The sequence below is a fragment of the Ostrinia nubilalis genome, chromosome 25 (assembly GCF_963855985.1).
Source record: "Ostrinia nubilalis chromosome 25, ilOstNubi1.1, whole genome shotgun sequence".
In the NCBI taxonomy this organism is placed as follows: domain Eukaryota; kingdom Metazoa; phylum Arthropoda; class Insecta; order Lepidoptera; family Crambidae; genus Ostrinia; species Ostrinia nubilalis.
Window position 1 is genome coordinate 7,111,768 of NC_087112.1, and position 25,787 is coordinate 7,137,554.

A 25,787-nucleotide genomic window follows, 5' to 3' on the forward strand; every position below is an offset into this window, starting at 1 on the left:
ACGCCACAATGACGCGCGCATGCGTATTGTAGCCGCGTCTGTCGCCGTGTTTTGTCGTCGAATGTGCGCTGTTGCGTATAGATAGGTATCTTATCCATCCTTTATTACAGCGAAATAGCTGCTACTATCAATCAAGTGGTATTTTTTTTCACCAACGATCTATTCCATATTTAGAAAAGTGTGTTATCTATTGGTAAGAAAATATCTACTTATTAAATGACATCACTACTTGGTTGATTTATCCGTGTAATTAATATTTTGCGCAAAGCAGATCTAACTAAATTCATTTTTTCCCTCATAAACTTACACAATATCCTAATAATTGATAACTTATTACGTTATATCCCAATCACAATTAATCGGTTATCACCAATTACTCATTAGTCACACATGCATTATTTTTATAGATTCATAATTCATATTAATAATTTATGATGTGGTTTCACTAAATATTTTCATTAAATGCCATCTAGTAAACTATGGATGTAACTATAAACTTCCCTTACGTGTTTGGGGGCCGTCCATAAATTACGTCATCGATTTTTTCAGATTTTAGACCCCCCCCCCCTACAATCATCCTATCGTCATTTCTTAATGACCCCCCCCCCCCCCTTCTCCCAAAATTGACGTCATTACAAAATTAAAACACTTGGTTAAGAATCACCTTTTTTTTTAATAGATAGAGTGATTCTTAAGGAAGGTTTATACAGTGTGAGTCACGTTAAAGTGTACATATGAAATTAGGTGAAACTAGACCTATTTTTATCGACAAAAAAGAGGTCAAAATTTTTTTTCTTCCAATTACTTATTGTAAAGAAAACGTAATAATTTTTAAACTAAGAGGTATATCCTGATAAAATAAAAACAGTAATAATGCTAAATAACAAACGATACTAAAAAAATACATAAAATACCCTGAAAATGCCAACAAATAATAAAAAATGAAACTTTTTGAAAAAAATCTGCTTTTAAATTTGTGTTTTTTTGGTTATTTGATAAATTTCTCCAAAAAATGCCCCTATAACAGGTAGTTTTTATTACTTTGTATTATTTTCTATCGTATTACCTTTGTAAAGCCAAAAATCGCATCCCTATCACAACATTTGCTATTATCGTTTGAACAAAGGCCTGCAACAACATTATTCTCCGCTACAGGTAGGGACAATTTTAATTTTAACTAAAATGCTTATTTTACTTCGAAATCTTTTGTTTTTATTTGAAATCTAACTCGTATTTATCAAAATTACAAATCTAGACCCATTTTCAGTTTCGTTGTTAACGAAGCGTTGACTGGCGCGCCCGGAGAGGCTTAGTTCAAACGATCATTGCAAACGTTATGATATCGATAGAGACATGCGATTTTTGGTTTTACAAAGATAATACGATAGAGAATAATACAAAGTAACAAAAACCACCTGTTATAGGGGCATTTTTTGGAGAAATTAATCAAATAACCAAAAAAAACACGTATTAAAGAGCAGATTTTTTTCAAAAAGTATAATTTTTTATTATTTGTTGGCATTTTCTGAGTATTTTATGTATTTTTTTAGTATCGCCTATTATTTAGCATTATTACTGTTTTTATTTGATCAGGATATACCTCTTAGTTTAAAAGTTATTACGATTTCTTTACAATAAATAACTGGAAGAAAAAAAATTCTATAAAAAATTTAAAAAAAATCTCAAAAAAAATTTGACCTCTTTTTTGTCAATAAAAATAGGTCTAGTTTCACCCACTTTAACGTGACTCACACTGTATGTATAATACATGTAAGTACCACGGGCGAAGCCGGGGCGGGCAGCTAGTATTATTATATGTAATATTATTGTTAGAGTATTTTATCTGTAGTTATTACTGTATTTGTGTACATCTATGTTGCATTATGTATGTTTATTATGAGTTATTTTAGTATTGTACGCGCCTTAGCCGCCTCTCACATTTGCATTCTCACTTACTAGGTGTGCTGGAAGAAATTTATTTTTAGAAATAATCGTTCTGTACGTGAACAATAAACTATAAATAAATAAATAAATAAATAAGAATGACGTCAATTTCGAAACACCCCCCCCCCCTATCTATCATTTACCGTCATCCGCAGACCAACCCCCCCCCCCCTAATTTAGAATGACGTAATATATGGACGGCCCCTTGGTAAACCACTGAGACTAAACAAATTTTCTCAACAAAAAAGGGCCTGCGGCCTGCTCCCCTCGTTAGATGTCGCTACATTTTCCCAAAGCACGCAACCCCTGCAAAACTGTAACCGTACCAAACATTTGCAACTCTAAACGCAACTAGATGTCGCTCCGCGCTGAGCGCCGTTTTCTTAGCCCGCGGTGTCCAGATTTTTTTTCCTGTAAAGACCCTCGGCGCCCGACGCTGTGAAAGCATACTTACCTGGCGTAGGGGACACCGTGATCACGAAGGCGGTTCCCCCAGGGCGAGGCCGGTCCATTGCACTGCGGACGGGTTGACCCCTGCGATTATCCCTAATGCGGATAACTCGGACGCGTAATTTTTGGTAGTGGGGACTGCGTACGCGCTGTCCCCCCGGAAACTCTTGACTAAGGTCTTCGAATCCTGCAACCTCACCATGTTGAGTATGACACCAGTGCAGTATGACAAACTACAAACCTGTCCTAGAAAATCATCCTCTTTTACTTTGATCTGCTAGTGAACTTCTCATTTAACGCAGATGGGTTTTCTTTTCAAACACATAACTTTACGAATACACTGAATTAGAACGTCTACAATAGTCTACATGCAATATTTTTGCAACGCATTTTATGACACATTTTGTACAACCCATTGGTATATTGGCATGTGGGTGCAGTGTGAGTTTACATCAAACGTATTCGATGAAGATTTTAGTTCTTGTATGTATCCGCACAGGAACGCTGTACAATCCGTCATACCTACATGTATGTAATTTTTTTACGCACTCGATATCGAATACATTTTCTGTAAACTCGCACTACGCCCCCTGAACATAAGTTTTAATTACTAATTCATTCTTCATCAGGTCATGGCGCGAAAACATCAAGCTGGTCAACACAGAGCGCATCAAGATCGAGAACAAAGACTACCACACCGACTTCACGATAGTGAACGCTGTGCGCAGAGACACCGGCAAATACAAGCTGCGCGCTGAGAATTGCAACGGGTTTGATGAGGAGACTGTGGAGCTTACTGTGTTGAGCAAGCCTGGATCGCCTAAAGGTGAGTTTGGATTGACAGTATTTGACAGTCCTATTGGTCATCATCATCATCTCAGTCTCAGCCAAAGGACGTCCACTGCTGAATGTAGGCCTCCCCCAATGCTTTCCATGATGCCCGGTTGGTAGCGGCCTGCGTCCAGCGCCTTCCTGCTACTTTTACGATGTCGTCGGCCCACCTTGTGGGTCTACCTATTGGTCACCATTTGCATTTTTCCACTAGAAAAAAAGAAAAAGAAAGACCTCTTGTAATGTCAGTTAATGTATGGTATTTATTAAAAGCTATTCGACCTGAAACTAACGAGTATATTTCCGATCATACCCGTGACAATGTAGTACCAATTATGCGCTATTAACATACCAGAAAAATACTGATAATACAAAATACAAAATGCCTACAGGAAACAAATTTTTGGGAAATCAGCCTTCGATCAGCAGAGTAATAAAACTGCCACAAATAGTGTTTTACAATAAGTAATTTATTTAAGCAGTATGGTTGATTATTACGACCAGTAAAGAGTTAATACGTCAGCAATGCATAGGCATTACGACTTTTCCCTTTAACCTTAAGTATTTCAGAGTTAAAGTTGTTTATATCGGCTTACCACTAAGATTATACCTAAAATATGAATACCATTTCCTCGCCAGGCCCGTTGGAAGTATCGGACGTGCACGCTGAAGGCTGCAAGGTCAGATGGGAGAAGCCAGAGGACGACGGCGGCTCCCCCGTCAAGGAGTACGAGGTCGAGAAGATGGATCTCGCCACCGGCAAATGGGTGCGCGTGGGCAGGTCAGTAAATGATACTGATGTAATATTTTGCTATAGATTTTATAAAAAAATCTTTGAAGGACTCTGAATTCACAGGAATTCTGCAGTCTAGTGGTTAGAGACTTGGGCAATCAACAGATCCTGGGTACGGTTTCCAGGTTGGACAAATCACTCTGAATTATGGTTCAGATTGGATCAAATTTACAGGCTTGATATAACTTAATATTTAATTTTTACCAAGATTTGATATTTTTTATGAAAAGTGAAAAAAATTGAAAACATAAAATATCCATGTTTTGAAAGCCTTGACAAGTTATCAGTTCAATTGACTTATTGGATCTAATACCAAAATAATTACAACAGTCGTCATGTCGGTCCACATCCTGAGATATAGGATTGAGCTCTAAATAAAATTACACATTCTAGTAGCACAATACCTCGCATTACAACTACATAAATGCCTCATTTCTTACCCTGCCTTCGCCTGTACAAATAAATCTGTAGGTACTTAATTTCTGCGTGTAGCCTAAGTAATACCTTATAAATCTTAGTTCACACTACCTTCCATTACAGAGTGGCCGGCGACAAGAAGCCTCTAGAGATGGACATCACCGGCCTAGAGCCTGGTCACCAGTACAAGTTCAGGGTCACCGCTGTCAACGACGAGGGAGACTCCGAACCACTGGAGACCGAGAGAGCTACGCTGGCGAAGAATCCCTTCGGTGAGTACAGTGACAACCCTAGATCAGAGACTTGAGTCAAGCAAAATATTTAGATAATATTTTTTTATTTTTTCAAGAATTGATCAGGATCTGTGTAAAACCAGTATTGTAATTGAACTGGAAATAAAAATAAACTATGTGGAATCAGCTTAGCGTGACGTCACTTTACACACTGCGCTGCCTGTGTGTTGTTTATCCGTTTTGGTGACGTCACATTCAATTTCTGTCTACGGCATTTTTAGACACTTTCTAAAAAAGAAAAGCAATGGATGGTTTGAAAACGCCAAAGTTCAAGAAATGTGAAAAATTAAAGAGATGCAGATGGAATTGGCGCTGGCTTGGTTATCTAAAAGTTCTTCTGTTCTGTCTTGTCATCATGATCAGGTTACTTAGTATGTAGTCTGCAGTGGACTACAGGAGCATGACTCTCTAATTCACGAGAGCCAAATGGATTTAGCTTACATTTCCCATGCTGACCAGTCAACAAACTGACTTCCAATACTGCCCTAAGGAATTCGACAACGACCGGTCCTGCGCTGCCTTCATCTAGGTGCTTTCTGGGACCTTTACTAGGTCCACCTAGTGGGAAGCCAGCCCACACTACGTTTTCTTACTTATTCTAACTTATACTTATTGACATTTATCGAGGCAGCTTGAGCTGGACCTCATGGCCCTTTGTTTCCTGTATTGACTTTAATTTTTGTTTGTGGGAAACAATAAATGATTGTAATTAATTTATTTGTCACCAGACGTGTCAGACAAGCCCGGCAACGTCGAAGTGGCTGACCACGACAACCAGAGCGCTGAGATCAAGTGGGACCCGCCCAAATCGGACGGCGGCGCGCCTATTCAGAAGTACATCATACAGAAGAAGCCCAAGGGCGGCGATTGGGAGAACGCTGCCGAGGTACGTTAAAACATACCAAGTTATTCCTCTGCAGGACACATATCCATCACCTCTCCCCCTCCCTCATCATCCATTTATACCCCTAACATTCTCTAAAAGCTGCCATCAGTCACTAGCTATGTCGACTCTCAATCTCTCGTATTAAACTCATCATCATCATCGTCAGCTGGTTAAAACTGAAACTGAAACTTATGTCATCTGAAGATAACGTCATTTTGATTTTGTCCTTCGGATAAAGACAAGCATAACTTCGCCTTGGTCTAGTCAAATCATTAAGATCAAAGATACGACTTTTTTAAATAAAATATTCATAGATTAATCCAATGTTTTTATAAAATTACGACATCATAGTTCATCAAAATTCGTTCGTGACGAAACCATGAGACCACGCATATCTGATTTTAATTCGGAGAGTGACTAAAAATTGCAGTGGTTAAAGTAATACATAATGGGAGTGTAAAACCGCTTTTTAAAAGTCTATTTGCAGAAAATAAATAACTATTGTTTCTCTCATTCCAGGTGCCCGGCACACAAAACTCAGGCAAGGTTGAGGGTCTGCCGGAAGGTAGCGAGTACCAGTTCCGCGTGATCGCCGTCAACAAGGCCGGACCTTCCGAGGCCTCGGAGCCGACCAAGATGACCACCATCAGGCATAAGGCTTGTGAGCATTATTTGTTTATTTATTTATAGAAACCAACAACGATTTAAAAATTAGGTATGGCATTTTTTACCTTAAAGCCTGGGTATTTTAAAGACATTTTATGGATTCTTTGGCGAAGATCAAATTGCTTAAATACATAGTATCGAGATCAAAGAAAAGTGTATTTAAAAGTCTATTGCATTTGTATTCACTAAGTGGTGCCGTTTACGAGTTTGTCACTAACTACCTGGTGAAATCCACTCCAACTGGTGAACGAAAATCTCAAACCCTCTTTCGGTTGTGTTGTTTGTATGTCTAGTATCTCGACATACATGATAAAATGTAGAAAACTTCCAGACTCATTTAAAATGAATTTTATCCAGGTCTTATCTCAAACTGTCCTCTCAATGGGTTTGTTTAGATAGGCAGCCTAAATTTTGCCGTTTAAAGCTCGATTCACACATATCAGTGAAGTCACAGTTCAGGCTCAGTACCGGCACAGTGCGAAATATTCTTTCATACAGTTTCTATGAACGCTTCCCCACTTGTCAGTGTCAGTGACGACACAGTGCTCTCGGTGTCAGTGCCGACACCGGCAATCACGGACGTATTCGTTGACGACGATATTTTTTGTCGGATCACGGACGCCGCCGCGGCCATCAAAAGCAAAATAACTTACTTCATAGTTTCTGAAAAAGAATATTGAAACAGCTCTCTGACATAATAATAATAATAAATACACTTTATTGCACACCAAACAAATAACATAACAGAAGAAAAGGAACACACAAGGTACAATTAGGCGGTCTTATCGACATTTTAAAATATTCAAAATATTTCACTGACGCAACACTGTAGCATTGATACTGAACTGAGCGGACACTGACGGAACTGTGGCTTCACTGATATGTGTGAATCGAGCTTAAATTTTCCATTTCCTTGTTTTTATTATTTTAGTGTGCATTAAAAAGTATCTAACTATCTATGTATCTATTCCAGTGAAACCTCGCATCGACCGCACAAACCTCAAGGCGTTGGCAGTGCGCGCAGGCAAGCCGATCTTCTTCGACGTCAACGTGAAGGGAGAGCCCGCGCCTAAGGTGCAATGGTTCCAGAAATGGAAGGGCGAGGAGAAGGAGGTAAGTTGTGATCATATATGTAGATACTAGCGGCCGCCCGCGACTTCGTACGCGTGGATCCCGTTTTACCCCCTTCATCTATCTTACGCGGTTTAGATTTTTTCATACAAATGTTTTTTCCCGCTAACTCCCGTTCCCGTGGGAATTTTGCAATATCCTGTTGTAACTAAGCTTTAAGTTTACTAAGGTACCTGCATGCCAAATTTCAAGCGTCTAACTTAAGCGGTTTAGATTTTTCATACAAAAGGATTTTCCCTCTAATTCCCGTTCCCGTGGGAATTTCGGGAATTCCTTTCTTAGTGCACCTTTACGGTACCTAAGCTACGTCCCTTCCAAATTTCAAATGCCTACGTTTAGCCGTTTAGGCTGGGCGTTGATATGTCAGTCAGTCAGTCAGTTTCTCCTTTTATATATTTAGATTTAGATAGAGAGATGCCAACTAATGCGCTGAGTTCGGAACTCAGTGTCGCATTAGAAATTCACACACACAAAAAAATTAAAATATGTGCTCATTATCCACTGCGGTATCATTACTCAAAATGCGAATAATCTTTAGTGTAGTACTGTTTAGTGTAGTAGCAAGCAATGTAAACTGTTTACATTATGACGTCGCTGATGTCATCATTGTGATCTGTGGTTGTGATAATTAATGAATTATCAGTCTACTCAAAACTGAAGCATACGAAAGAGGAAGGTTTACATTTTATACCGTGTAATGGCTATGCTTTTTTACGTCCGGAAATAATAAATACGGCCAATGTGAGGCCTTTAGTGAGCAGGCGGGGCCTACCCACTAAGGCCTCAGCCTCGAACTTAGCGGGCAGCGGGGCGGGAGCGGCGGCGGCGCTGGAGCGGGGCGGGCAACGCAGACCCGTTCTCGAAACAAGCGGGCAGCTCGCGCGGCGCTTTAGCGGCGAAGTGTTGTGTTCGGGGTTGTGTTGTCGAGATATTTGTTTTTATTCGCAAACGAAATGTCTGAACAACGGCGACAATTTTATTTCGATTCAAATTTATTCCTAACGCTCGATTTATTGTGGGCAAAAGAAGGAGTGCGCTGCCCGCTCGTTGCCCGCTCCCTCGCCGCTGCCCGCTCGTTGCCCGCTCCGGCGCCGCTCCCGCGCCGCTGTTTTCGAGAACCGGTCTATTTGATTTTACGCATAAGATCCTGCCGCTCCCGCGCCGCCGCCGCCGCCGCCCCGCTGCCCGCTAAGTTCGAGGCTGAGGCCTAAGACCCGACGGTGTCCACCACAGCACAATAAAACGGAGCCGCGAGTTATTGTACTAGCTTCATCATCATCATTTCAGCCATAGGACGTCCACTGTTGAACATAGGCCTCCCCAATGATTTCCACAAGGGCCGGTTGGTGGCAGTCTGTATCCAGCGCCTTCCCGCTACCTTTATGAGGTCGTCGGTCCACCTTGTACTAGCTTGGACAATGGACATTCGTCCGCAGTTCCGTTTCAGGCTAGAGTCAAGCTCTCCAGCGAGCCTCTCCGAATTCGATGGGTCCTCCATTCCCCTACACCAATTATTAGAGAGAAACGGCCTGCAAACTTATCAAATTAAACACTGAGTGACTTCTTAGTTCAATTTCAAATCTAACCCCCCAACTTCCACTCCCCAGGTCACAGAAAACGTCATCAACGTAGACTACAACACGAAACTAGACGTCAAGGAGTCCGTCCGTGCCATGACCGGCACCTACCGTATCCTGGCCACCAACCAGCACGGTTCTGACGAGGCCGAGGTGGAGATCACAGTGTTATCCGCGCCAGGCAAGCCCGGCGGCCCGCTCAAGGTGGCTGACGTCACCAAGGGCGGCTGCAAGCTGTCGTGGAAGAAGCCCGAGGATGACGGAGGTGAGTCATGTACCAACCAGCACGGTTCTGACGAGGCCGAGGTGGAGATCACAGTCTTATCCGCACTTTCTGACGTCACCAAGGGCGGCTGCAAGCTGGCGTGGAAGAAGCCCGAGGATGACGGAGGTGAGTCCCATGTACCAACCAGCACGGTTCTGACGAGGCCGAGGTGGAGATCACAGTCTTATCCGCACTTTCTGACGTCACCAAGGGCGGCTGCAAGCTGGCGTGGAAGAAGCCCGAGGATGATGGAGGTGAGTCTCATGTACCAACCAGCACGGTTCTGACGAGGCGAGGTGGAGATCACAGTCTTATCCGCACTTTCTGACGTCACCAAGGGCGGCTGCAAGCTGGCGTGGAAGAAGCCCGAGGATGACGGAGGTGAGTTTCATGTACCAACCAGCACGGTTCTGACGAGGCTGAGGTGGAGATCACAGTCTTATCCGCACTTTCTGACGTCACCAAGGGCGGCTGCAAGCTGGCGTGGAAGAAGCCCGAGGATGACGGAGGTGAGTCTCATGTATCAACCAGCACGGTTCTGATGAGGCTGAGGTGGAGATCACAATCTTATCCGCGCCAGGCAAGCCCGGCGGCCTGAAGGTGGTGACGTCACCAAGGGCGGCTGCAAGCTGGCGTGGAGGAAGCCCGAGGATGACGGAGGTGAGTCTCATGTACCAACCAGCACGGTTCTGACGAGGCCGAGGTGGAGATCACAGTGTTATCTGCGCCAGGCAAGCCCGGCGGCCCGCTGAAGGTGGCAGACGTCACCAAGGGCGGCTGCAAGCTGGCGTGGAAGAAGCCCGAGGACGACGGAGGTGAGTCTCATGTACCAACCAGCACGGTTCTGACGAGGCTGAAGTGGAGATCACAGTCTTATCCGCGCCAGGCAAGTCCGGCGGCCCGCTGAAAGTGGCTGACGTCACCAAGGGCGGCTGCAAGCTGGCGTGGAAGAAGGCCGAGGATGACGGAGGTGAGTCTCATGTACCAACCAGCACGGTTCTGACGAGGTGAGGTGGAGATCACTGTGCGCGCCAGGCAAGCCCGGCGGCCTGAAGGTGGTGACGTCACCAAGGGCGGCTGCAAGCTGGCGTGGAAGAAGCCCGAGGACGACGGAGGTGAGTCTCATGTACCAACCAGCACGGTTCTGACGAGGCTGAAGTGGAGATCACAGTCTTATCCGCGCCAGGCAAGTCCGGCGGCCCGCTGAAAGTGGCTGACGTCACCAAGGGCGGCTGCAAGCTGGCGTGGAAGAAGGCCGAGGATGACGGAGGTGAGTCTCATGTACCAACCAGCACGGTTCTGACGAGGTGAGGTGGAGATCACTGTGCGCGCCAGGCAAGCCCGGCGGCCTGAAGGTGGTGACGTCACCAAGGGCGGCTGCAAGCTGGCGTGGAAGAAGCCCGAGGATGACGGAGGTGAGTCTCATGTACCAACCAGCACGGTTCTGACGAGTCGAAGTGGAGATCACAGTCTTATCCGCGCCAGGCAAGCCCGGCGGCCCGCTGAAGGTGGCAGACGTCACCAAGGGCGGCTGCAAGCTGGCGTGGAAGAAGCCCGAGGATGACGGAGGTGAGTCTCATGTACCAACCAGCACGGTTCTGACGAGTCGAAGTGGAGATCACAGTCTTATCCGCGCCAGGCAAGCCCGGCGGCCCGCTGAAGGTGGCAGACGTCACCAAGGGCGGCTGCAAGCTGGCGTGGAAGAAGCCCGAGGATGACGGAGGTGAGTCCCATGTACCAACCAGCACGGTTCTGACGAGGCTGAGGTGGAGACGTCACCAAGGGCGGCTGCAAGCTGGCGTGGAAGAAGCCCGAGGATGACGGAGGTGAATCTAAATAAGATCATCAAAGTACAATCAGCGTCAAACACCCAAAGTGGCTAAAAAGTTCGCAACACGTCTTTGTTCCAACTGGAATAAGGTTGTGTTGTCGAATTTTTGATCACCTTGGGTGTCACGAAGTATTTGACGCTGACTTGTACCAGGCCTGGCTCACTCCGCGCGGTACATCCGATAATTACCTACAGCGAAGCGCCCCGCCGGCGGGTATTATATCAGTCGAGTGTCACGCGCGCGCCCGTCAGGACGCTGGCGTGCGTTGTAGTACCTAATTCTATAATCGAAGTATTATTTAAAAATGGACATAAAGAGAAAGAAATATTGTACGGCGTTCGGGTGTTTAAATTCGAAAATAAATCTACCGGATTTATCTTTTTTTTCGCTTCTCAAAGATGCTGAAACTTTCAGCCTGAAAGGTATGTTGGCCATGTAGGTAATCAATAATTCTTAGGATAGTATAGGAACCTAACCTACCATGACTACTGCTCAGAATGCGTTCGTTCGTTTCAGCCAAATGACGTCCACTACTGGACAAAGGCCTCTCCCAAGGTTTTCCATAATGAATGCGTACGTACCTCATTACAAATAAGTAGATTAATTATTTTTTCACTAGACAGCAACCCTAACAGCGTAAGGAGAGTTCAGAGGCACGCGATAGAAAGAGACAAAACTTGTAGGTGAATAAAATTGTAGGTACGTAGTGCTGTGCGAGCTGAATTCCACTGTATCGCGTCGTAGCAAGACTCGCATTTATTTAAATCGTCTTGCGGAGTAATCCTTCTGTACCTGTACTATTACTTATTCTGTGCTTGTACTATTTACTCAAGTCTGAGTGACTAGCCGGTGAGTCTATTCGGTACTTTCGCTCATACCGGCGAGATGCTAGGACTGAAAGGAATAGATGAACTTGAAAATCTGATATCACCTCTCCTATCACACGACTTAGACTCCTGTATAGCCAGGATCTACACTTTAGTTTCCAATGAAATCCAACCAGTGAAGGGTTAGTAGCCCCGGAGGATTCTTCGAGCTTCCTATGAAAACGGCGTGAAGGTAGAATAACTTGAATATGTTGACTACACCACAACGCAGCTAATGATCGCAACGAGCATTTCACTGCTCAGTTCACTATTTTTTGTGCTAAGATGTTTTAATATTGTAACAAATCTTTCTTTCTTTCCCCAGGCAAGCCCGTCTCCGGCTACGTAGTAGAGAAACTAAACAAGGCTACCGGCCGATGGGTGCCGGTTGGCAAGACCGATGACACTGAGATGGAGGTCAAGGGCCTCCAAGAGGGAGAAGAGTACGAGTTCAGGGTCAAAGCAGTCAACGAGGAGGGCGAGTCTGAACCGCTGAAGACCGACCACTCGATCATCGCTAAGAACCCGTATGGTAAGTGGATAGAGTCCATTATTGAAATCTTGAAGGTTCATCAGAGCCAAAGTCGATCCAATATCGATATATCCAAAATCTGGTAGCAATTTTACATAATGTCGGCGCATCTTGCTGCTGACCTATTTAGCAGCAGCTCTACGTAATTAAAGATTTTCTATAACAAAAACATGACTCAAGATTTTTCAATCAAAAATGACATTAGTATGTTATAAATTACAATACAGGCAGGCTAGGATGTTCGGCATGATAAAATCCTATCAATGATTTTAAATGACATTCATCATCATCATCATTTTAGCCACAGGACGTCCACTGTTGAACATAGGCCTCCCCCAATTACTACCACATCGCACGGTTGGTAGCGGCCAGCATCCAGCGCCTTCCTGCTACTTTTATCAGGTCGTCGGTCCACATTGTGGGTGGAAGTCCCACGCTAACATTACTTAGATGACATTATATCGCGTAAATTCGATAAAATGGCGAAATAAAAGCTTATCGCGGCCTGCTTCTTAGGCTTACTGACCTTTGATATGGGTCATAGTATTTGAGATTACTTGTTAAAATTATACTGATACGTGTTCTATAAACCCAAATTACTATATTTCTCCAGATATCCCTGGCAAGCCGTCCGTACCAACCATCGAGGATTGGGACGTGGACCGCGTGGACCTCAAATGGGAGGCGCCCAAGAACAACGGAGGCGCCCCCATCACCGGCTACGTCATTGAAAAGAAGGAGAAGTTCGGACAGTGGCAGGAGGCGCTTGTCACTTCGGTGAGTGTTCATTTGATACTTTTACAAAGATATTGTTTTCCATCAAACTTTTTATTAGTTACGTCGTAAGAACTGCGTTCAACAACGACCAGAATAACCCTCGCTTAGTATTATTCGTAGACGTCAGTATGTCAGTCAGTCGTAGATTATCACTGGCTCGCCGTCTTATATTTATTTACTTATTTTATTTGTTTATTTATTTGGTTCTCCAATAAATTGCTTATGACAAGAGTTCAAAATAACTTCTAAACGCTCGAGCTATAGAATCTATTCCTGGCTATACAAGAGCAACAGCTAGTGGAAACGAAAGGTGGAAATAGTCACATCTCCGAAGTGAAACTTCTAGTAGACTATTTCAGATTTTCTTGTCGGGAAATGCTGTGCGCATATCCACTGGCCGAGGGGTCACCGCTAAAACCCGACGATGTCCTCCCGGGCCATTGACAAGGAGCCGCGAGTTATTTTATCCTAGAATTGGACATTCGTCCGCGGCTCCGTCTCAGGCTATAGCTCGCTCTTGAACGAGCTCCTCCAGCTTCGAGGGAAATGGTGGATCCCCCTCGGATTATTCACTCGCGGCGCACAGTAGACTATCTCAGCTATGCTTAGTTGTAGCAAGGTTAATGATACTGAGTTTTAAAACAAAATGTTCCCTTCCAGACGCCGGAATGCAAGGCCCGCGTGCCGGATCTGAAGGAAGGCAACACGTATCAGTTCCGCGTGCGCGCCGTCAACAAGGCCGGCCCGGGAGAACCGGGCGAGCCCACGCAACCGCACGTGGCTAAGGCCAGGTTCTGTAAGTATCTTAAGTATAACAAACTAATTTAGATGATAGATGATCAACAATTGACCGCATAAGACCTATAGAGAAATGGGAGTGGCTGAAAATCAATGCAGCTTGAGTATTTTCAGGCAGCATTAGCTGAGCCACCTCCAATTGCTTCCATAAACTATGTCAATCTATGTCAATCAATTGTAAGGCATAAATTCTCTAAAACACGATTCTAGCCCTAAGGGTTTAGTTTGTAAAGTTTGCTCGAGTAATAATAATATGGCAATTTAGTGAGAAGGCAGCATCTTATACATAATATCAGTAATTTCAAGACACAGCTTCTGTAGAAGATACAAACTTAGCTTTGAAACCTGGTACAATGTGCCAAATTAGGTAGTTGACAGCATAAACAGACAATTCTAGGGCACACTTCTCTAATAACACTAGTCAAGTATTTTTCAATCAACTGTGAATTCAGATTTTTAGAACATCAAATTTTAGTAACTTTGATATTAATCAGTAGGTAGTTAGCCAATGAAGGCTACCGTATGAACGCTAAAGCAGTAGAAACTCACGCATTTGCTCTAAGGTGGCACAACTGTAAAGTCTTGTTACTCGCCAGTGATGCCAACTACTGAGCGCAAAGACAGTACCTACTCTAAATGTTCATCACATTCTGAACTATGCAGCCCCTTCCATTGAGTATCTTATCCAGTAGATTATTCCTCAACTACTGTAAACTTTTAATTAAATTCTGATCCGTCCAGCCTTTCAATTGAGTACATTTTCCAGTGAAACCGCACATCAACCGCGACAAGATGACGGCGATCCGCGTACGCGCGGGCACCACCATCAAGCTGGACGTCGACATCAAGGGTGAACCGCCACCAACCAAGACCTGGACCTTCGCTAAGAAGGTGTGTATTAAGGCTTTGTGTAGTCGAAATAACATCAGTATTCTTTTTGTAGCAAAGCACACACTACACAAGATTCCATAGTTAAGCACTATGGAATCTTTATGGAATATAAATTTGTGAAAATTGATGTGCTGACGTCAATAATGCTAGCAAACTACGCCACTACTGCACCTAGACTGCAACTAGAAGCCACGATAGCCGAACGGTGAAGGGGTCGGACTGGCCGACTCGTCATCCGAGGAACGCGAGTTCGAACCCCGCCGCCGCTCGACTATTGCCCACTTGTAACACAAGCATATTTAGCTTAGCACGAGGGGCTAACGGGACTATGGAATAAGATTTTCACATTTCTACAATACTTACGAAATTATAATTCTAGTAATCTCATAGCTATTCCCATTATTTGATTTTAAATCATGTTTATTTAAGTATCCTACAGAATAATGTTGTCTCGAGAATCACTAACCTCCTTACTACGAGTATAATACGTACACGCTTGTTGAACAGTGTTTTAAAGTGACATTTAGTGTGGAAATGGTGATCATTTTCAAATGTTAAAATAGTGTTCAACAAGTGTGTAACTTTTTATTAGTAAGGAGGTTAGAGTCTAGTTAATTACAACTTATTTAATGTGTAAAAAAACAATGTTATCTTGACTCTAGACAAATCCCAAGCTTCGTCTAGTGTTGTATTTTTGCACTTCAATCCTAATATTTATGTCATCCAGGTCCTGGAGACCGGCCCAGGCTTGAAACTGGAGAATGAGGACTACAACACCCGTCTCCAGATCTTCGACTCGTCCTGGGCCAACTCAGGCGTCTACACGCTCAAGGCTGAGAACGAGTCTGGAGTGGATGAGGCTACAGTGGAAATCACTGTGCTTGGTAAGTTGCCACCTAATATTGAACCTTATTGCCTTGTTTTCTAAGATCTACAATATGCAATAAAACATTTAGACTTGTTATGCTCGTCAGGACAGTTCTTTGCTGGAGATTGCGTTGCACATTTATTAGACCATAGTTTGCTATAGTACTTCTTTGGTTTAAGAGGTAGTGATAAAGAATTTAAGGGTCAGCCCCTTAAATTCTTTTAAAGGTGACTATGCCCGATTTCACCATCAATCTAATTAATTTATAAGTGACCCCTATGTAAACAAAATTCCTGTTATGTGTTACCATAGGGGTCACTTAAAAATTTGGGGTTGATGTTGAAAACGGACATGAGTTTCTTTCGTCACTTCTTCCCGGCACCAGCTGTAATTGTCTTGAAATGATAGAGCTATACATACATAGCATGTTATAAAGTGCCCTAAAAAGGACCTCTAAATTAAAGAAATTCAATTATTATTTTTGCGTCTTTTGCTGTTCAATATTCGTCTCAGCTAAAAGACGTCCATTGCTGTACAAAGCTTTCCCCCAAAGATTTACACCTTCTATATCAACTCACATTTACAATCTTTTCTCTCCCAGACAAGCCAGGCAAGCCTGAAGGCCCGCTAGAGGTATCAGACGTTCACGCCGACCACGTGAAACTGAGCTGGAACAAGCCTAAGCACACTGGTGGACTACCACTGAGTGCTTACGTACTTGAGAAGATGGACACGCTTACCGGGAAGTGGGTGCCAGCAGGCACCATCGACCCAGACAAGACCGAGGCTACAGTTACTGGTAAGTCACTGTCACTGATGAATGGCTGTCACTGATGAGTCGCTTTACTGTATAGATGACCCACGCTGAACTGTCCCACCAAACTCAATGACGGGGGCGCTACCATCGTTCAACTATATGGTTTCCATCATGGCAAAAATCGGAACAAGCGATCCGGTATTGACGGTGGCGCCCCGCTGTCAATGTCATGGATCGTGGATAGAGACAGTTCAGTATTGGATTGGAACCATACTGATAAGTGTCGCTGTCACTGGGAGTAGTCGCTGTCAGTGCTGATTAGTCGTCACTGGTAAGTAGTCGCTGTTACTGATGATTAGCTGCTGTCACTGTCAGCACAGTCACTGTCTAAGATGGAATAAGCCTAAGCACACTGGTGGACTACCACTGAGTGCTTACGTACTGGAAAAAATGGATACGCTTACTGGGAAGTGGGTGCCAGCGGGCACAATCGACCCAGACAAGACCGAGGCTACCGTCACTGGTAAGTCGCTGTCACTGATGAGTCGCTTTCACTGATGAGTAGTACTGTATAGATGACCCACGCTGAACTGTCCCACCAAACTCAATGACGGGGGCGCTACCATCGTTCAACTATATGATTTCCATCATGGCAAAATAGGAACCAGCGATCCGGTATTGACGGTGGCGCCCCGCTGTCAATGTCATGGATCGGACAGTTCAGTATATTGGAACTATACTGATAAGTGTCGCTGTCACTGGGAGTAGTCGCTGTCAGTGCTGATTAGTCGTCACTGGTAAGTAGTCGCTGTTACTGATGATTAGTTGCTGTCACTGTCTGTACAGTCACTGTCTAAAATGGAATAAGTCTAAGCACACTGGTGGACTGCCGCTCAGTGCTTACGTACTGGAAAAAATCGTTTATTCCCGATGTCCCCCACTATTTGTCCACCACTGGTGGACATCGAGAAAAAAAGTTGCAATGTCCACCAGTGGGGGACAGCGCTACTGAAATCTTCCCGTTGGGCCCTACTGGTGGACACTGAGAAGAAATGAGTTGCTCTGTCCCTCAGTGGTGGACATCGAAACCAAAAAAGTTCCGTTGTCCCCCACTATTTGTTTTGTTTTCGTGATTGTTAAAAAGTATTTTTTTTAATTCGTATCAAATATAATTCTCAGTTTTTTAACATCCCACCTTTCCTATTTATGTAAACTTTTTCAATTTGTCGTGAACTAGATCCTGCAATTTCCGTCATTATTACACATAATAAGTGCAAAATAGTAACATTACCGACACAATAATTTCTGATAACATGAACATTGTAAGTAGGTACTTGGAAAATTAAAAATGACAAAACCGTTCCGATTAACGCACACTTCCTAGGGGCGTCAGTATAAATTAAGGATTGTTTTAAACTATAATAAAAATGCTTTTATAATGTATGTATTATAATTATTAGTATAAGATTTAATTAAAATGTTTGTATTCATGAACACAAATATAATAGTGGAGGACAACGGAACTTTTTTGGTTGCGATGTCCACCACTGAGGGTCAGAGCAACTCATTTCTTCTCAGTGTCCACCAGTAGGGCCCAACGGGAAGATTTCAGTAGCGCTGTCCCCCACTGGTGGACATTGCAACTTTTTTTCTCGATGTCCACCAGTGGTGGACAAATAGTGGGGGACATCGGGAATAAACGGAAAAAATGGATACGCTTACTGGGAAGTGGGTGCCAGCAGGCACCATCGACCCAGACAAGACCGAGGCTACCGTCACTGGTAAGTCGCTGTCACTGATGAGTCGCTTTACTGTATAGATGACTGTACTCAGTCACTGTCTAAGCTGGAACATTACTGGTGAGTCGCAGTCGCAGTGTCAGAAGACTGGTGAGTCGCTGTCACTGAAGAGTAGTCGTTGTCACTGAAGAGTAGTCGTTGTCACTGAAGAGTAGTCGTTGTCACTGATGCGTATTTAGTGTCACTGTTCACTAAATGTGATAAAACAAGAAAAACTTATACTGTGGAAAGTGATAATCTGCTCAAAACCGATGTACAGTTTAAACTGTCCAATTTCACCACTGGAGGAACACCGTTGAACGTATTCCTCTCCAATGAATGACTTCTAAATATGGCCGGTTGAAAGCGGCCCGCATCAATCACGTTCAGCAAACTTTTTTCTGTCTACTTAAAACAATGTAACTTACGCCCCACCCTTTTCTCACAGGCCTAGAGCCAGGCCACACCTACCAGTTCCGCGTCAAGGCCCTCAACGAGGAAGGCGAATCGGAACCCTTGGAGACCGACCACGGAACCCTAGCCAAGAACCCGTACGACGTGCCAGCGCCGCCTGGCCTGCCAGACATCGTGGACTGGGATGAGAAGTCCGCCAAACTCAAGTGGGAGCCTCCCATTAGGGATAATGGTGCTCCGATTACTGGATACATCATTGAAGTTATGGATAGAGACCGTGGAGAGTTTGTCAAGGTAAGCGTTTAGCATTGGTTTTCAAATAATAACATATTAGTTTTACTCAGGTACAAATCACGTACTTGATACATAAGGTATATTAAAACTTATCCTTTCACCATAGTCTGTCCATGGACGCAATAAGATTGGCATATTTGTTATAAACTCCACTTAAAAGTGATTGGAATCAAACTGGCTCTGCTATCTTTCACATGTTAGTCAAGCTGGAAATTTATGGATTCCAAACTCTCTAAAGTTGTCATTTGGAGCGGGAGTTGAAGCTAGTGACAAGCCTCCAAGACCTTTTAAAATGCGTAGATAACTATTTTGAGATCGAAAGACTACCACCATGTCAATGGCTCGAACTCCTCCTATAGTCTTCTGATTAATTTCGTCGCGGGCCAATGACAGTTTAACTTTCCCCCGGGATCAAAATTGACTTTCACTGGTTGGGTTTGTATTGGCGGTCAAGCTGTAGATCCTGGCTACACAGGCGTTGCAGCGGTGGGAATACGGTACCATTTTCTCATGACATTTTCTATTCTTCTTCTTTCATCCTCAGGCTGCCGAGATCCAAGGCAACATCTGCCAAGGCACAGTGCCCAAGCTGGAGGAAGGCAACCAGTACCAGTTCCGTATCCGCGCGCTGAACAAGGCCGGCCAGTCGGAGCCTTCGGAGAATACCAACTGGCACACCGCTAAGGCGCGATTCTGTAAGTATAATTGAGCTTATAGCCTGACCAGGAACATAAAAACCCTCGCCATGTTGCGGAAAACTAATGGTACTAATTTCTTTTAATGGCAACAGTAACTGAAAACTTCATTGACATGTCACCTTGCATGTCAGTCTATTGCTGTCAAAGTGTAAACAAACTTTATTTTAAATGGGCGCAATTATTCTGTGAATTAAATTGCTAAAATCTTTTTATAGTCGTGAAAGAAAAGTGGTTACAAAGGATATTCGCCTTTGTCTAAGTAGTGTAGTGTCGAAGTAAAGTCATGTCGATATTCAGTAGTGTCGGAGTAACGTAATGTCGAAGTAACGTTTGTCGGAGTTCAGTTTTTGAGCCAATTAGCCCGTAATCCTGAATCCTGATACATAAAGTTAGCCTATTAATTTAACACAGGTACGACTGTACTCAGTGTTGCACTATCAAATGCAATTGACGCGCCTCTATGCCAGGGTTTTTATGTTCCTGGTCAGGCTATATAAGTAATATTTTAAAACATCACTTCGAAAAATCCTGGCGTAGACTTACCGCTAACCAAAACCTAGTCAAAATGTGATAAAGTATAATTGGAATTGTGATTCAGTGATCATTTTAGAGTCAATAAGCATTGTTTTATCATTTGACAAGTAATTTCGTAATTTAACGCGTAAACACTAACCCTCTTATTAATAAAACTTACACGCTCGTTGAATAGTGTTTTAAAGTGACGTTTAGTATGGAAATGTCATTTTAAAACAGTGATCAACAACTGTGTAACTTTTTATTAGTAAGGGGGTTAGTGTTTTTTAACTTTATTTTTAAAGATTCGAAATCTATTATAATTTTTTTTAATTTAGCATTGGCAACACTTTGTCTTACCCGTTCATAAAGTTTGAATTCAAAATCGGCCTGAATAATCCAAAAAAATATATTTTCTTCCAGTGAAACCAAGAATCGACCGCACCAACCTGAACCCAATCACCGTCAAGGCTGGTCTACCAGTGTCTCTCGACGTCAAGGTCTTCGGAGAACCACCAGCGACCGTAACCTGGTTCTTCAAGGGAACGGAACTAAAGAATGGCGAGAACTTAGAGATTATTAACGTGGATTACAACACCAAGTTCCTGATGACTAAGAGCAAGAGAGCTAATACTGGAAAGTACGTCATCAAGGCTAAGAATGAAGTGGGAGAGGATGAGGCTGAGGTGGAAATTACCATTCTTGGTGAGTGCTATTTGTGTTTTGAACTTTTTGTAGGTTTGAAATCGAGTGACAAATGATTTTGGTAGTGTACATTTTGATTTGGAAGCTAGATTCGTATGAACTGTTGTAATAAAGCTTGAAGAACCATTAAAATAACTGAAATGTGATAAGAAATTATAGAATACCTTTGTTGTCTTATGCTAGTGAGTCAGACTCATTCGACCATTAAGTCATGGGTTTGATGCTCAGGTTTTATCTTTAAATACAAAGAAAAATGTGAAGTTTCCTGGGTTTAATTCCATAGGTCTAGACATAGATCTATATCCGCTGTCAAAACTGTTGATTAGGCTACCTTCTCTAGTTTAAATCACAATGAGAGTTCTTTCATTACAAAAAAATAAAGTTGCCGTTTACGAGGCGTTATTGTTACCAGACAAATAAAAACTTTTTGTTTACTTCTTTAACTTACAATCAATTTCCACCACAGGCAAGCCATCCAAGCCCAACGGTCCACTGGAAGTCGCTGACGTCACCAAGAACGGATGCACTCTTTCATGGAAGAAGCCCGACGATGACGGTGGCTCTCCCGTGGAATACTACGAGATCGAGAAACTTGACCCGCTCACAGGTTTGTTAACAAATATGTTTCTAAAGTAATGTATAGGAAGCAGAAAGATAAAATCCAGCTTGACGGTATTTTCTGGTACCGATTTCCGTGGTGTATCATCATCACCTGATAGAATCCATAGGCTGACATAGGCCTGAGTAGAATGTCAATGTGCAAAGAGATGGGTTTTCTATTCAACAAATAGAGAGTTTTCCCTTCCAATCATAATTGCCTATCGTTTTATCTTAGTAGATGATCTTGGGATATACTCATACATTATTGAAATATTACTTTGTGTAATCGTTTCCAGTTTTTTTTTTATAAGACCCGGTTTCCATCAACGTGGATCGGAGCCTTTTCAGCCTTTTCTAGTTTCCTGAGTAATGAAATCCGATTGGTTATAAAATACTTCTCCGCTCCGCTCCACCTTGATGGAAACCGGGCCTTTAACTAATAATATGACTCCGTGCTTCATGGAGCACATCAGAACCTTTTTGGCACAATATATTTATAAGGACCTAATGTTTCTTGTTTCAATTGTCAGCACTTATTACGTGTCATGTAAGCTATAAACTACTGTATTGGATTGAAAAAGAGGCTGACAAAGGTGTCTGAGTTTCTTCCGCCACTGCTTCTCAGCACCAGCCCATATGTTGTCCCGAAGTGGTGGTAGGGCTAGCTATATTTGGGACGTGTATAAGTACCCTGGAAAGGGCCTATGTACTGAATAAATTGAATTAAATCATTTCTTATCTATCCCTCAGGACAATGGATCCCGTGCGGCACTGCCAAGGACTGCAAGGCAAACATTACTGGCCTGCAGGAAGGCAAGCCCTACAAGTTCCGTGTCAAAGCCGTCAACAAGGAGGGCGAGTCTGAGGAGCTGGAAACAGAGAAACCGATCATCGCTAAGAATCCTTTCGGTGAGTGCCTATTGTTCTTCCCTCTCTCTCGTAACGAGCTGCTAGCATGAGCGACAGAGACAGGTAGGCCAAGGACTGCAAGGCGAACATCACGGGCCTGCAGGAAGGCAAGCCCTACAAGTTCCGCGTCAAAGCCGTCAACAAGGAAGGCGAGTCGGAGGAACTGGAGACTGAGAAACCAATCATCGCTAAGAATCCTTTCGGTGAGTTTGTATAAATCTGGAGCAAAAGGGATGTATGACCCAACCCTTTCGCTCATAGCGAGATGTTAGTGTAAACGACAAAGACAGATAAACCTAAAAATATTGTAGCGACCTTATGAAATAGCCAATATACTTGGCCATATGGCCAACGCGTCCAGAAGACAACAAATAATACAAATCAAATATTAGCTTCAAACTCGTGGATATCGGTCGGTCTTTTCTTACAAAAAAAAAACACCCCTATTTTGCATCTCTATTTTGAGTAATGATGATTCTTTACTCACTCTTATCACCTATTTTTTTCCTTTAAGTTTTCTGCTGTCCAATTTGGTGCATTCATATTCTTTATTACAAACAAGAGACATAAGTTTTCCAGTTCATTTTAATTATCATGTATTTCTCCCTTTCGAAGGATGATTACTAATTAGTTATTACTTTCCCAGACGAGCCCGGCAAGCCCGGTCGTCCGGAGCCCCGGAACTGGGACAAGGACTTCGTGGAGCTGGAATGGAGCCCGCCCAAGGACGACGGAGGGGCCCCCATCACCGGCTACATCGTGCAGAAGAGAGAGAAGGGTGGAAGGTGAGATTATGGTTCCTATTATTATTATCATCATTATCTTTTTAGCCACAGGACGTCCACTACTGCAGCGGTTCCCGAATGGTGGTCCGCGGAACCCTGAGGTTCCGTGGAAAGGCCGCAAGGGTTCCGTAAAAATATTATCCCACGTTTCGTGACCGACGTTGTTCGCTCGCACCGACTTGTTTACGCACAAGGGAGGGGCAGGGCGTGCGGGCGGAGTAGTACGGGGGTTCCGCTAGGAAAAGTATAATCAACTAGCTTTCCGCCCGCGGCTTCGCCCGCGTGGAATTTTGTCTGTCACAGAAAAACTTTATCGCGCGCGTCCCTGTTTCAAAAACCGGGATAAAAACTATCCTATGTTCTTTCCCGGGACTCAAACTATCTCTATGCCAAAATGCCGTTTGGTAGCGGCCTGCAGCCAGCGCCTTTCTGCTACCTTATGAGGACGTCGATCCAACTTGTAGGTGGACGTTCCACGCTGCGCTTTGGTTTCTATGCCGTATGGTATTTAATTATGTGCCAAGGTATGTTGCTTGAAGATTTATTACTCGGTAAATGTTTATTGGCTAGCTAGAGTTAGGACTTACACCGGTAATTTGTTGTCAGTCAAGCATTCTGTTTATATCGATATCAGTTAGATGTCACAAAAAAAAATAGCGATGCCACAGCTCTCAGCAAAAAAAAAATCTAGTCAGGAGAGAAAAGTGAACTGAAGACAGAACCTATAGGTAACATTTTTTCATTTGCAAAAACAGTGTTATCTTCCTTTGATTTGAAACCCTGGCTCAGTTCTTCGAAGTGAATTCAGCGGAATTCGAAAAACGGATCTTTATTCGATGTCGGTTTTTAATATGCTGTTTTACAGCTCTGAGTCAGCACTTTTGAGCGAACCACTCGTTGATTCATGTACTAAACTTAACCTAACCCCACAGATCATGGCAAGACTGCCTCAAGACGACCGGCGATCGCCCGACAGGCCGCGTGACAGACGTGGAAGAAGGCCACGAGTACGAGTTCCGAGTGATGGCCGTCAACAAGGCCGGCCCGGGAGAACCGTCCGACCCTAGCAAGTCCGTCATCGCCAAGCCACGATTCCGTAAGTAATCACCTATATACTGATAGGAGACTGCTCCTTTCTTATTGGAAATAATATGAGCTTTGGAAGCCATGATGTGGAAGAAGGCCACAAGTATGAGGTCCGAGTGACGGCCGTCAACAAGGCCGGCCCGGGAGAACCGTCCGACCCTAGCAAGTCTGTCATCGCCAAACCTAGATTCCGTAAGTGGTCATATACAAGTCTTTTTATTCTTTCGATGTCAATGACATAACATTTGGAAGCCATCATGTGGAGAAGGGCCACGAGTATGAGGTCAGAGTGACGGCCGTCAACAAGGCCGGCCCGGGAGAACCGTCCGACCCTAGCAAGTCCGTCATCGCCAAGCCTAGATTCCGTAAGTAATCAACTATAGAAATAATCTAATTTTGAATGGCAATGCCATAAGCTTTGGAAGCCCATGATCTGGAGAAGGGCCACGATTTGGAGTTCCGAGTGATGGCCGTCAACAAGGCCGGCCCGGGAGAACCGTCCGACCCTAGCAAGTCCGTCATCGCCAAGCCTAGTTTCCGTAAACAACCACCTATGTCAGTCTCCTTTTTTATGGCAATGACATAAGATTTGGAAGCCATGACGTAACGGACGTGGAAGAAGGCCACTAGTAATAGTTCCTAGTGCTGGCTGTCAACGAAACTGGCCCTGGCGAGCCCTCTGACCCTAGCAAGTCAATCGCTAACCCTATTGGACATACAACAATATTATAGCGTATAAAAACCGCAAACAATTTTCAGCAAAAAGTATCTTCGATCGTTTCAACCTAAGAACGTACTGCTATACAAAGATCCCCCATAGATTCCACTGCGACCGGTCCTGCCTGCATTTTGGTGATCCCTTCCCGTGATCTACTTCAGTTCGTCAGTCCGTCACGCAGGAGGCCTTTCTACCGTTTTCTGATTGTCGCCACTCGAAAACTTCTCTGCCTTAACCATCAGCTCTACGAAATATATGCCCGGCCATTGCGATTACTACTTTATTACTTTTTGCGTCTAGCTTTTGTCCGCAACTTCAGCGTAGATTTTGATACAAAAAAGCCTACGATCGATCCATATCCGATCCGTATTCGTGAAAATACGGTCCGAAGTAATCGTAAAACTATTCGTATGGTACTTAGTTTCCGTAGATCCGATTTCTATCATCGTATATTAAAATATTGTTTCCTCAACAGTGGCCCCGAAGATCGACCGCAAGAACTTGCAGAATCGCAAGGTCAAGGTCGGCCAGCCTCTGAAGATGGAAGCGGATGTCAAGGGCGAACCAGAACCCACCATCACCTGGACCTTCAACGGACAGCCGCTCAAGCCTGAGGAGCGACTCAAGATTGAGAACAAGGTGAGTGACGTCATACTGTGCTAGTCCGAATCGCAAGGCCAAGGTCGGCCAGCCTCTCAAGATGGAAGCGGATG

At 43.8% G+C, this 25,787-nt stretch overlaps 1 protein-coding gene and 1 non-coding gene across 2 annotated transcripts in view; both read left to right on the forward strand.

Moving 5' to 3' along the window:
• LOC135084185 (twitchin) overlaps positions 1-25,787 on the forward strand; it is a 211,053-nt gene that overhangs the window by 97,702 nt on the left and 87,564 nt on the right. The window contains exons 80-100 of the mRNA XM_063978926.1: positions 3,024-3,220; positions 3,865-4,006; positions 4,559-4,707; positions 5,457-5,614; positions 6,134-6,275; positions 7,254-7,393; positions 9,019-9,253; positions 12,277-12,483; positions 13,097-13,260; positions 13,921-14,056; positions 14,825-14,949; positions 15,677-15,833; positions 16,419-16,616; positions 18,801-19,060; positions 19,605-19,755; positions 20,695-20,976; positions 21,443-21,583; positions 22,327-22,485; positions 23,132-23,270; positions 24,203-24,366; positions 25,550-25,713. Of these exons, the coding sequence (XP_063834996.1) occupies positions 3,024-3,220; positions 3,865-4,006; positions 4,559-4,707; positions 5,457-5,614; positions 6,134-6,275; positions 7,254-7,393; positions 9,019-9,253; positions 12,277-12,483; positions 13,097-13,260; positions 13,921-14,056; positions 14,825-14,949; positions 15,677-15,833; positions 16,419-16,616; positions 18,801-19,060; positions 19,605-19,755; positions 20,695-20,976; positions 21,443-21,583; positions 22,327-22,485; positions 23,132-23,270; positions 24,203-24,366; positions 25,550-25,713 (3,610 nt within the window). The remainder of the gene's footprint in view (positions 1-3,023; positions 3,221-3,864; positions 4,007-4,558; positions 4,708-5,456; positions 5,615-6,133; positions 6,276-7,253; positions 7,394-9,018; positions 9,254-12,276; positions 12,484-13,096; positions 13,261-13,920; positions 14,057-14,824; positions 14,950-15,676; positions 15,834-16,418; positions 16,617-18,800; positions 19,061-19,604; positions 19,756-20,694; positions 20,977-21,442; positions 21,584-22,326; positions 22,486-23,131; positions 23,271-24,202; positions 24,367-25,549; positions 25,714-25,787) is intronic.
• Positions 2,391-2,552, forward strand: LOC135084339 (U1 spliceosomal RNA). Its single transcript, XR_010259836.1, has one exon. It is a non-coding gene; the product is annotated as a U1 spliceosomal RNA (small nuclear RNA).